The following is a 13,911-nucleotide window of genomic DNA, read 5'->3' as shown; positions in this document are numbered from 1 at the left end:
GACTGGCATATTAACTTATACTTAAAAAAAAGTTCTAATCTATAAGCTCAGTGATGAGTTGTGAACTTGTAGATTTGCTATTTCCACTACTTTTTGAAAATGTTTGAAACTATATGAAAATCTTTCAACATGGAAACAATTGTGCAAAAATAATTGTGATTAAACTATTATTATAATAATAATTGTGACATACGGCCAAGAGCTGCTTAAGGACCCCTCTAAACAGAGAGCATTCTCAGCATTGAAACTATAGTGTTATTGATCATCCACATGAGATACTGTCAAATATAGATGTCAAATATACCGTAGATGACAACCTCAGGCAGTCAACAGACCCACAATGCTTGTGGTGAAAATAATGGACATAGAACTAAGCCTCTGGTCGGGTCATGGGTCAAGACTCAGGAGCCTGTTAAACAAAAACAACTGTATGGATTGGGCTGCCAAGCTGCTAAAAACATCATTATAGTGTGTGTGTGTGTAGTGCTGCACGATTCTTGCTCAAATGTGAATCACGATTTTCCTCCATAAGAATTGAGATCACGATTCTCACACGATTCTCTTGTAAATATGAAAAAAAAAATCAATGTAAAAAAGTTTTTTTTATTATTATTTTATATTGAAAAAAAAATCGCCATAATTTAAAATCGAGATTGCATAGGTGTCTAAATCGAGATCACAATCTTTTTTCGATTAATTGTGCAGCACTAGTGTGTGTGTGTGTGTGTGTGTGTGTGTGTGTGTGTGTGTGTGTGTGTGTGTGTGTGTGTGTGTGTGTGTGTGTGTGTGTGTGTGTGTGTGTGTGTGTGTGTGTGTGTGTGTGTGTGTGTGTGTGTGTGTGTGTGTGTGTGTGTGCATGAATACATACATGATGTATGCATGCATACATACATGCATGCATACATACATATGCATGCAATGATCTTTTATTGTCTGCATTCACCAAACAATCATGTAGTCATTGATTTGACACAAACGAGTGAATTTATGCTTAATTGGTGCCCACCCAAGTTTGTAAAAATATGTACAGTGTACTGTATTATGACACATGCATTTTGCATACACTAACTGTATGCTTTGTGTATTTATGCGCAGTGAGCAAAAACACACACACACACACACACACACACACACACACACACACACACACACACACACACACACACACACACACACTTGCTGTTACATTCGGGGACATACATACGGGCTGTTCTATTTGGTCGGCCCCTTAAGGGCCACACTGTTGAAATGGGTAATATTGCATGACCTCTGAGATGGTGTAGTGGTTCAGCTAGCACCCCATGTCTCGACTCGCCTAACAACCAGTGTTGCCATGTCCGCTTAATATAATCGACCATGGGCTTATTTTTCTTTAAAGCTGCTTAAAAATATTTGGAGTTGGTGGTTGCGGTATTTTGGGCTTGTTTCTTAAGTGTAGTTGCTTATGTGGGCTTGCTTCCTAAATGTTGTTTAAACCAGTGGTTCTCAAACTTTTTCATGTCAAGGAAAGCCCCCAAATTATTATTATTTTCTTTTACTTTTTTCTTTTTTACTGGTGAAAAGACAGGACACAAGGGACATAAATGACAAAAAGAGAAAAAAATATAATACCTACATTTCCAAAATCAAGACAACAATAGTGTGCGTGCGCACGCGTGTTTATATAGATTGAACTGTTATTACGATTGAAGATAATTGAGGAATCCGGACCAGATGGGGTGTTTTGTGTTAGTGTCCAAGGATATGTAGTCTGTTATTAGGTTTTTCCAGTGAGCAATGTTTACGTCTCCCTTTGATTTCCAGTTCATGAGAATAGTTTTCTTGGCGACAGTTAGGGCCACAAGGAGTAGTCTATTGTGTGCATTGTTTTGATCCATCCATGTTTGATATATCACCGAGTAAGCATATTGACGGAGTTAGCGGGATGTGGCAGCCCAGGAAACGTGATAGAGATTGCATGACTCCTCTCCAAAACTGTGCTACTGGTGCGCAGTCCCAAGTGGTGTGAATGTAATTATCAGGTTTATTTTGTGTGCACTGAGAACAGATTGGAGATGATGTGAATCCCATGGTGAACATTCTTTGGCCAGTGTAGTGAAATCTGTGGATTACTTTATACTGAATAGATTTGCACTGAATGAGTAGATTTGCATTGTTAGTCATAGAATATATATTTTTTCCATATTTCGGGTCCAGAAGTTGGCATCAGGGGTGATAAGTAGCTCTTCTTGTCATTTTATGAATAATGATGTGTTTGATTTTGATAGTGATATTATTTTATACATTTTGGGTAGTCTGTTTACTGGAGAGGAGATGCTGATTAATTGCGCGGCTGGAGAAGGACGTTTTTAGGTTGAGTGTTTGAATGTTTAGTTTTTAGCCGCATGCTGAAAAGCATAGCGGCTCTATATTCAGTCTGACTCTGACCCAACAGATTTCCGACATGTATTCATGTTTGCAACACTTTTTTTGCGTGATTGGCTGTCGTTTAAGCCAATGGGCGCCCTCGTCCTCCCAAGCTATGGGACTAGACACGCCTCTCTCAGTGGATTCGTCTGAGCGCTAGCCGAATTTGGCTAATAGTTAGCTTGTATGCTTGTATGATGTTACTAACTGTTTTTAGCCAAACGCGGTAATGTCCACTCTCCATTAGTTCTCGACGCAAGTTGCGTTATTAATCCCGTAATTTTCATGTATTGTACATCCCAAAATCAAATGTATTAACCATGTGAGAGAGAGTAAAAAAAAAAGCGATTCTGGGCGAGGTAAACAGAACACTCGCCCCAAAACACACTCACCCCCATTAATTTCGCGGACAGAGACCGCCGGATTAGACCCGGGCGAGTGTGTTTGGGCACGAGCGTTCTTGTAATCCCTTGCCGCATATGTAGCCATGGTTCACATTCATGTTTCAGGGCTACTGCCTACCGCATGATGCATCCATATCAAGGGCCCTTTTAATACAAAAACCCACGGCAATTTCGGTCTACAGTACACCAGCCTTCAACAATAGTGTACATTCAGTGGTCAGGTTCGTTCAGAAATCAATTGAAGAACGCAGGAGCGAGTTTTCCATATATAGCAAGCCACGCGCGAGAACGTGCATACACGCAGTACACTACACATGAGTCGTTTTCAGATGGTTTTAATTTGAAGGTATAACAGGCTGTTCAATGTGTTTTTGTGAGTTACGATAACTGACCGGCGTGCTCTATGCCGTCGTGTTGTGTTAAGTGGCAGAAACGGTGCTTTCTGATTTTCACAATACAATGTAATCCACCCGCGTTTAGTTCAGTATTATGAAAGTGTTCACCCAACGCGTGTAAACTTAAGCTAATAGGTTAACAACAGTCTCGAGTCGGTCTCAAACAGTCAGGGGGGGGAGGGGGGAGACAAAGACTCGGTCGAGAGAGGCAGAGAAATGCAGACGATGCATCTCATTGCACAGAGGTGCGTGAGCAAGATAAGGATTTAACTTCATTTAAATCAGCACAGTGTAAGCACAGTGTAAGTTAATGTCCGCTGCCGTCAGCGCCATCTTCATAATAGATAAATATATATTCAGAACAGAATAATAATATTAAAAATATTTAATAAAACAAAAAATCGAAAATCTTCTTTTCTTTTTTTTCGGGTTTTGGGCCTAACATGATGGCAATAGTCGGGTTCGGGCCGAGCCCCGGGCCGGCCCAGTCGGGCCCAGTTAGGGCCGAGCCTTCATTTTCAGGCCCGTTGAGAACTCTATAAATGATTAGTAGCCTTAAAGCTACTATTTGAATACTATTATTATTTTGCCTATACTGTGTGGCTCACTGTGCATCACTCTGATTGCATCTTTCATTCATTCTGCAACGTGTTAATTGTCCATCACCTGACAACCATTAGCTGTCTTTTGTCATCTTCATTTATTTAGTTATATGTTGTGTTGTTGACAAGATTGGGGCCAAAAAAGCCTGCCGCATGCGGCTTTATTATGACTTGTCATTCTTGTTTCTTTATATTATCAAATGAATATGTATTTGGCGCCACTGCCAAGGACCCCATTTAAGATTTGTGTTTGTGAAATATTCCACATGTTCCCCTTTTTTTCCCAAGATTTTTGTTGTTGAAAATAGCAGATCTACAAGCTCATTGTGCGTCACAAGCGATGTGAGCTTGTAGATCCTGCTATTTTCAAATAGCCAATAGTGCTCATGTGGCCTATAGTCGCTTCTTTTGGGCTTGTTTTCATAGACCTGGTTGCTTATTTGTCTTGTAAAATCGGGGCAACACTGCTAACAACTCCCAAGTAGAATTTGCCCTGTCCTCTTTTCATGAAGTTACTGAATATTCCAATTCATGCAATCGTGATTTGTTTTTCCTTTTATATTCATGAAACCAGGGATGTAGAGAGACCGCTAATGTGTTGCTCAATTTGAATTCATGGAGAGGCGTTGTTGTTCCACTCTGGTATTGAATATGCAGGGAACCGATTGAGCACCTGACTTGAATACTCTTCTTATTTTCTTTTTGGAGACCGCCTGGAACCAACGTTGCCATGTCTGCTCATTATATGTGACTCTTGGCTTGTTTTTCTGTAAAGTCACTTGTACATATTGGTATGTGATTTTTTGCACTTGTTTCTAAAGTGTAGTTGCTTATTTGCGCTTGTTTCCTAATGTTGTTTAAACCAGTAGTTCTCAAACAGGACCCCCAAATTAATATGTATTTGTCCCCCCATCTAAAAAGATTGTGTGCCAGGGACCGGCATACTGGGTTTGAGTTGTTAAAATGTTTCGAAAAATGATCAAAATGTTTCACTTTTTTTTTTTTTTCCAAAATGGCAGATCTACAAGCTCACAACGTGACGTGTTGTGAGCTTGTAGATCGGCTATTTTCAAATAGCCGATGTAATATATACAGTAGTGTTTAGTGCTCACGTAGCTTCTTTGGGGGCTTGTTTTCAATCATAGACCTGGTTGCTTGTCTCTCTCGCAAAATCTGGCAACACCGCCTGGAACACCTCTCCCTCTCTGATTAAAAACATTGCTGTCACTTGATATTTGGAAATTTGCTGGAGACAAATATTGCACATTCAACTTTTTCACGATTAATTGTGCAGCCCTAATCATTTCTCTCTTTTACAAACTCAGCCACTAATGGGGAATTCCTTTCAGACTGCCAGGAGGAGATATTGTTTTCTCTGAACCTCTGCCATGCAGCGTGTGTGTGTGTGTGTGTGTGTGTGTGTGTGTGTGTGTGTGTGTGTGTGTGTGTGTGTGTGTGTGTGTGTGTGTGTGTGTGTGTGTGTGTGTGTGTGTGTGTGTGTGTGTGTGTGTGTGTGTGTGTGTGTGTGTGTGTGTGTGTGTGTGTGTGTGTGTCTGCTTATCGTCTTGGATTTGGAGGGAAATGAATGGGAGATTCATTTCAGATACCGCATGTGATGTGAATAAAACAGTAGTAATCTGTCCTTGGAAATATAATATTGATAATGAGTTTTCCATTTAATTTACATAGGATATGGCTTCATTCAGCTATGCAGGAGTTTTATTTTGTGCTGGCTAGTGGTGAAATGTGGGGAACAGGTGTACATACTGTGCCAGTAGACAAAAAAGGTCTAAAGTAGTGGTTCTCAACTTTTTAAGGCCGCGACCCCCAAAATAATCATATTTGAATTGGGGACCCCCCACCCTAATAAGCATTTGGTATTGTAGGCGTTGAGGCATACATTTAGTTTGACTCGGTTCCACAGATAAATATTGTGAAAATAGCAGATCTACAAGCTCACAACGCCTCGCACTGCGTGAGCTTGTAGATTGGCTATTTTCACAATATTTGTCTCTTTCTTTCTTTCTTCAATTTGGTATTAAAAAGGTCTTAAAAGTAAATTGTAAAAACTTTGGAAATGTGCAGATACCCTGTAATACACTTATACTGTATGTTCGTTTGTTTACTGTTGAGTGAGAAAACAATGTTGCACGTTAAGCTAATCATCTGGGGACCCCCGAAAATCATTTGCGGACCCCCCTTGGTCCCAACCCCCAGGTTGTGAACCATTGGTCTAAAGCACATCTTTTTCAATATAATATACAGTGTACTGTACCGGCCAAATGTTAAATTGACCAGCTGTAATGCACGTCAAGTGCGTGTTTGCAGTGCGTGTGCACTACCCAACTCCAACTGATTACTACACCTTGTTACTGTTGTAGTACTTCTTTCCAACACTTAATCACAGATTCACTGCTTGTGCTGTTTCTGCGTTCATCCAGTTTCCTAAAGCATAATACTCCATCATGCAAGGGAGTCGTTTGCAAAAAAAGTATAGAAAGTAGTGAGGACGGACGAGTGATATCATATATCTACAAGCTATCGATACATCTGTAAGTATAAGAAGTGGCTCTCCACTCCACACTTCACTTTGTGGTCACCTGCCACTGTCCCAGATAAATATCAAACATGTTTGATACAATTATCAAATATGATGCCCTGATGCATCTGTGAGTAGATTTGGGAGGTTTTATGATCGGATCTGTGAACCCAGGTCTATGAAAACAAGCCCAAAAGAAGATACTATACTGTAGGCCACATGAACACTGTAAACCTATATGCATTGGCTATTTGAAAATAGCCGTTCTACAACTAAGCTCAGAATGCATCGCGATGCAACACGTTGTTGTGAGCTAGTAGATCTGCTATTTTCAAAAGTGTGGAATATTTTTGAAACATTTTAACTACACAAATTTGGTACAGGGGTCCCTGGCACTAATTATTTTCAGATGGGGGTCCGCGGACAAATACATATTAATTTGGGGGAGTCCTTTCAAGCCGCAACCCGCAACTACCAATATTTACAAGCAACTTTACAGAAAAGCAAACCCAAAGTCGACACTGGAACCCCTCACTCTAGTCTACAGGATCATCTGGGCAGATAATCGGTTCTGACCAGCCTCAAGCCGGGAACACCCACGCGGTTGTGGGGACTCAGGAGGGGCGTTTCCGAACCAAAATCTCCCCCAATTATCTTTTAGTGTCCCAGCTTTAAGTTACCTACTGCCTATTAAAAGGTTCCATTGCTTGTTTTACTTTAGTGCCATAAATCATTTTGCATTAGGCTTTTAATTTTTTAATGCATATGAATGATATAATCAAGACATTGGACTACATTTTATAGAGTGGTGAGTTCATTGCTGACCTGGAGCCTTGGGCTCTCTTGCCTCTGTTGATGAACTGCAAGCCCACCATAGTCGACCCAACACAAGGGCCCAAGCGCTTTGCTTTCCATGGAAGGTTGGCTTAGAATCTTAAAAAGCATTTTCTTTTATTCTCTGCCAGCGGGCCTTGCTGGACGTCTGAGATTAGATTTATAGCCATAATTCGGATTCCTTTCAAGTTATCTGAAAACCTGCATTTCATTTTTTAACCCATCTCCAATGACCGACCGCTTGTGAAACCATTTCATAGAAGACGACCCCAATGCACGCAGCACGAGCCGTAACCTGCAATTTTAACCAGTTGTACGGTTTTATGTGAACAAAGTGCTCCAATTCCATGGAAAAGGTTTGTGCGGTTTGTCCCCGTTTTGTTGGGTTTCCTTGGCAGTTCGGCCTGCAGAACTCCATGAACTCACTCGATAGGCCCCGCCCACTCTGATGAGGAAAGAAAAAATCCTGTAGCCTCCCAAGATCAAGGCTGTTATTTCAAGATCTGCGAGAGATACATCTCCTTGAGTAAAAAAAGACTAATTTTCGAGCATGTCTGATTACCTCCATATTTTCTGGACCCTCTCTCCGCCAAGTAATGCTGCCTCAGTATTACATTGGCCAGTCCTGTTAGTTAGAGGGAGGAATGAGAGCAATGCAGTAGGGAGACACACCGGGACGGCTCTTTAATGCTTCTGACGAGGTCCAAGGGAGGGAGGGCCCCAAAAGGATACGCTGGGTAGATAGTATAGTATACTTTGTGGTCTCTGCTATACAGCTGTTTCTGAGCCACAACAAGGCAGAAAAAAACTTTTATACTGTAAAATGAAGTGCCATGTTTTTATTTTCTTGATAGTCAGTGTACCAAATCAACATTACGTTTAAGCATGACACCACATCCATATGCATAACAACATTTATAATTTATTATTCTTTTAAAATATTTTCTTTCACATGAGGATGTAATGCTCATAACCCAGCTATCTCCCAGACTCCCTCCCAGATGGAGTTTGAATGAATATAGAATTATGTGCAGGATGTATTTTGCATACAGATGTGAGGGGACACATTTTATTGACAACATTTTTAAAACATATTTTATTTTAAAATAAAAAATCCCCTCTCTCCTCACTTATGCCAGTCTGCCAGTGATAACCCTCTCCTGTGCCCAATGTTGGCACCCATGCCTAAGGTTGCCTGCCCCTGCTTTAGAGCCACACATGCCCTGTTCTATCCACTGCAATGCAACGTGGCTTTGGTATGCTATGTGTGTCACCATAATGTTGCTTGTGAACATGACATAATCTCTGTATTTATTGCAATGACCTATTAGTCATTTTTGGCAAATGACAAACAATGTCAAATTCTCTGCATTTATCCGTCCATTTTGCATTTATACCCCACACGTCAGTGAGCATTTGAGCTAACAGTGATTTAAATGTGATTTAGTATTTACCGCTGTGCCCCAGTTTTCACAGCATGGCTTATCCTGTAGCTGTGGCCTTGATTCACATGACAATATCGGGTTATCACATTTATAATTTCATACAGCATGTCCCTGCTGCAGGCCTAGTATGGCATAAATGTTGCCATGTCCATATTAATCATTTTTTGGGTTGTTTGTTTGTTTTTTGATCCAAGTTCTGCGCGTTAGTTAATATAGCGTCACAATCATTTTAACCACTTTAACCATATTTTATACTTTGGCTATTCAAAAATAGCAGATCCACAGGCTCATAGCGTGTCACTTTGTGCCGCTCTATGCGCTTGTAGATTTGGAAGAGCGTGAAGATGTGTATATCGTTATATGTATTTATATATCTTTTAACCCTTTAAGACCGGGAACACGTCTGTGTCATTTTAGATTTCTTTGGCTTTTCAAAAATAGCAGATATACAAGCTTGTAGCGCGGCACTACGAGCTTGTAGATCTGCTATTTTTGAAAAATCGGGAAAAGGTGTGCAAGTCTTTGAATATATATTTTTTTACATTTTTAGAATCGGCCTCAGGTCTTAATGGGTTAAAGCGAACATTTTTAACTCAAATCTTTGCTTCTGGGGGTCCCTGGCACAAAATATGTTTGAGATAATGGGAGTCCGCAGCCAAACACATGTAATTATTTTTATCCAATATCTGCCTTCTGCTCACATAAATCTGTGCGTGTGTGTGTGTGTGTGTGTGTGTGTCTGTTCAGACGAGACCATGGGATGCATCAAGAGCAAACAGGACAAGGGTCCTGTGATGAAGTACCGACCGGACAACACCCCGGCGTCAGACTCCACCTCCTCCACCACCGCCGCCCCTCACGCAGGCCACTACGGACCCGACCCCACCCAGCTCCAACAGAACCAGGGTCCCTCGTCGTCGTCGGGCCCGGCGGCAGCCGGCTTCAACCACACCATCGCCCCGTTCGGCGGCTCCTCGGCCATGACGCCGTTTGGCGGAGCGTCCACCTCCTTCTCCGGTGGTTCTGTCCCCGGTTCCTTCCCTGGTGCCGTCACAGGTAAGCAGTGTCCATGGATTCAAGTTCTAAGTCGCCACCGCAACTGTTTTCAGTCCTTTGGATTCCATAGAAGCCAGCAGCATGTCTTCTGTGAAACCATGTTGCTCAGCGAAAATTGACGATCTACATGCTCTCAATGCGTAGATTAAGCACCTGAGCCCTATTTTATACCTATGTTATGCTATTTGAAAATATCTGATCTGCAAGCTCACAGCGCGTCATAAGATCTGCTATTTTCGAATATGTTGAACTTTTTTTTTTAAGTTTTACTTTGGTACTGAAAGTATATTGTAATACCAAAACTTTTACACACATTTTTAATACAGGACTTGTATTTGTACATTGTGGTAATGCAACTTTTACTAGTAACATGGGAGTACTTCTTACACCTCTGACATCAGAGGAACGGAGTGAGTGAGTGGGTGGGTGTGTGGAGTTGGAGAAGATTTGATAGGTAGGGAAGAAGTGCCAAGCCATGGGAGTGATTTATAAACCAGTAAAATAACTTTAAAACAGATGCTGTATTTAACTGGGAGCCAGTGTAGTTGCTGAAGGGTCAGGGTGGTACTTAGAGCAGTGCTTCTCAACCTTTTTTAGACCACCGACCCCCCAAAATAATCATATTTGAAGTGAACTGGGGACCCCCCTCCCACCCTGACATGCACTTGGAAACATTTTGTTTTGTTTTTGTTCCTCATTATAGAGGTATTAAAAAGGTCGTAAAAGTCCTTAAATGTTCAACTTTAGAAATGTGCAGATATACCCTGTATACACTTATTTGTTTACTGTTGAGTGAGAAAACAATGTTGCACAGTAATCTAATCATCTGGGAGTGGAGACCCCCCCAAAATAAAGTGGGGAACCCCCTGACCCACATGTAGAGAACCACTGTGGTAGAGAACCCGTGCAGCCTGAGTTCTGGACATACTGTTTATGTGGGATACAGGGTCAGGGTTAGAGTTCTGGACATACTGTTTATGTGGGATTTAGGGTCAGGGTAATAGTTCTAGACATACTGTTTATGTGGGATACAGGGTTAGAGTTGTGGACATACTGTTTATGTGGGATTAAGCTTGTAATCTTACCCCCTGTTTGATTATCCGCACCCTGTGTGGCAGGACGGGGGCACTGCCACTGGCACACTGTTTGGATTCTGCAGGAGATAAGGGGATTACCGTTGGCAGCATTGGGCCTCATTCAGCAACGGTACTTAAGAGGAAATTTCTTCTTAAACCCACTTAAGAAGTTTTTAAGAAGATTTTGGTATACTCCAATGTTTTCTTAGCTGTGATCTGTTCTTAGGTAAGAACAGAATCTACGCACACTTTCTTAAGAGGATTTTTTTTCTTAGACCCATTTAAGAGGTTTTCAAGAAGATTTTGGTATACTCCAATGTTTTCTTAGCTGTGATCTGTTCTCAAGTAAGAACAGAATCTACACACACTGATGAGCACTCTTAGACTGGCCTTTGAGTTCTTAAGTGTGACATATTTGTGCAAAAATAATTAATTCTCAAAGTTTCTTCAATTCTACAGTTGGATAATATGAAATTCATTTGTATTGTATATATATATACATATACATATATATATATATATATATATATATATATATATATATATATATATATATATATATATATATATATATATATATATATATATATATATATATATATGTGTGTATGTATGTATGTATATGTATATATATATGTATATATATATATATATATATATATATATATACATATATATATATATACATATATATATATATACACACACACACACACACACACACACACACACACACACACACACACACACACACACACACACACACACACACACACACACACACACACACACACACACACACACACACACACACACACACACACACACACACACACACACACACACACACACACACACACACACACACACACACACAGAGAGAGAGAGCTTTTATCTAACCCTAACCCTCTCTCATTCTTGCACACAAACGGCCAGCTAGCTTCACTATCTATGGGCGAAATGTCCGCGAAAATGGGCGAAATGTCTGGGCAAAATGCCCGATTTTTTGGGCGAAATGTCCGACTTTTTGGGCGAACTGCGGAATGGGCGAAATGACTGGTATTCGTGTGTGTGTGTGTGTGTGTGTGTGTGTGTGTGTGTGTGTGTGGGTTGGCTCGGCTCTTCCGCATTCTGCCTTATATGGGGATTTAAGGGCGTTTCCTCTACTGATTGTGATAGACGAGCACGCGCTTACCATTTTACATTCATCAACATAAGAACAGCAGGTGCGAACAATTTGGCAGTTTAAGAACACGTCATGAATGAGACTTGACTTCTCTTAGGAATTCACTTAGGAAGAAATGTAAGAGGACATTTTAGGAACTTATTGCTGCATGAGGCCCATTGTTCTCAGTGGTGTGGGCATACCAATGTGAACTGGCTGTGAGGTCTGACTGCCATTGTTTTCCAGCTGCACCTGCCCAGCAAGCAGAACGTTATGAACAGTGGTGGAAGAAGTGCTCTGATTGTTTTTACTTGTGTAAAAGTACAAAAGTATTGGCATTAAAATAATACTTGAAGTACCAAAGTAAAAGTACTTTTCGATTTTTTTCTAACCTTTTTCAAAGTAGCCAATCTACAAGCTCACAACGTGTTGCGATGTAGACATGTACAGTATGTATATCAACTATTTTCGAATAGACAAAAATAGCGCTTCAGTGGTTAACACATTCCCTGCCAGAGGTCTTTTTTTTTTTACTTCCCCCACTGCCAATGTTAAAAACAAAAAACACAGGAGCCGAGATACAGGATTTTAAAGTAATAAGTTAACCAAGGAGTGAATGGAGCTAGAAATCTTTGGATGGCTATATCTCTGGTTCTGTGTGGATAAATTGAAAATTGAAAAAAAAATAAAAAAATTCATTCACGGTTATACTCGTGACTGGCAGATAACGGGGTATTTATCCAATCACGGTTATACTCGTGATTGGTACGTAATGTGTTAAAGTATGTTTGTAGTAATACTCTAAATCCACAAAGTCATTGTAACTAAAGTGTTCAAATAATAATTGTAATGCAGTAAAAAAGTACAATATTTAAAATTCTTTAGATTTGGCTCCTCGACAAAAAAAAAATCGCACCCTGTGTGAAGGAAGCGGTGCCTTTGATGAGTGGCCTCCTGGTGGCGCTATAATAGGGCGGGGCGGGGCTTCAGCAATTAATGCTCGTCCCTATTGGTGGTGTAAGTCCACATACCAAAGTTGGACTTGGTGGCATGCTGCAAACTGGAGTTATAGCTGTTTAAAGCCAGTGGCCTCCTGGTGGCGCTATAATAGGGTGGGGCGGGGCTTCAGCAGTCAATGCTCGTCCCTATTGGTGGTGTAAGTCCACATACCAAATTTGGACTTGCTGGCATGCTGCGATCTGGAGTTATAGCTGTTTAAAGCCCGTGCTCAAACGGACATAACGGACATAACGGACAAACGGACAAACGGACATACGGACGGACATAGTCAAGTGTAGAGCGGCTGGCACCGCTAAAAACGATGGGGGTCTAATAACAGTGTGGCTCCCCAATGGTGATCTCAGATGTCATATGGCCAGTCTGATATATACATATGATTCCATATTTGGGTACTTCCTTGGCCTACTATGCACAAGAAAGTTGAGGCTGATCATGTGGGAGATTAGCACAGGCGTAACACAGACAGACAGAGTTGAAAGTAGAAGGACTCGTCGGTGCCTGCGACAGAGTCATGTCGTAAAATGACTTTCTTATGGCAGCGATCACCTGTGACTGTTCAGCAGTGTCTGAGCACAAGGCCAGTCTGCTTTGTCTGTGTTCGTGGTCTGTCACTGCCCCCACGCCGCCATGTGCCATCCACAGTGGTGCATTGTGGCACCCGCTTGGCACCATGGAGAACACATGCTGTGATTTTAAACCATTCAATCCGGGAACGCATCTCTGTCATTTTAGATTTCTTTGGCTGTTCAAAAATAGCAGATATACAAGCTCATAGCGTGGCACAGAGTGCCGTGCTATGAGCTTGTAGATCTGCTATCTTTGGGGAAAAATCATGAAAATGTGTGCAAATCTTTGAATATAAATATATATTTTTAAAGTGAACATTTGTAACTCAAATCTTTGCTTCTGGGGGTCCCTGGAACAAAATAATTTACAAATGTTCGCTTTAAAAATATATATATTCATATA

The 13,911-nt window shown here is 41.0% G+C and overlaps 1 protein-coding gene across 1 annotated transcript in view; it reads left to right on the top strand.

Moving 5' to 3' along the window:
- The window catches only part of LOC311038448 (tyrosine-protein kinase Yes), a 46,521-nt gene that overhangs the window by 14,187 nt on the left and 18,423 nt on the right, over positions 1-13,911 (top strand). Inside the window, exon 2 of the mRNA XM_084047978.1 lies at positions 9,373-9,681. Within this exon, the coding sequence (XP_083904104.1) occupies positions 9,381-9,681 (301 nt within the window). The 5' untranslated portion in view covers positions 9,373-9,380. The remainder of the gene's footprint in view (positions 1-9,372; positions 9,682-13,911) is intronic.

The sequence above is a fragment of the Gymnoscopelus microlampas genome, assembly GCF_963454915.1.
Source record: "Gymnoscopelus microlampas genome assembly, chromosome: 22".
Classification (NCBI taxonomy): domain Eukaryota; kingdom Metazoa; phylum Chordata; class Actinopteri; order Myctophiformes; family Myctophidae; genus Gymnoscopelus; species Gymnoscopelus microlampas.
Note: the sequence above shows the minus strand (reverse complement) of the source record. Positions and strands in the feature narration are given on the sequence as shown.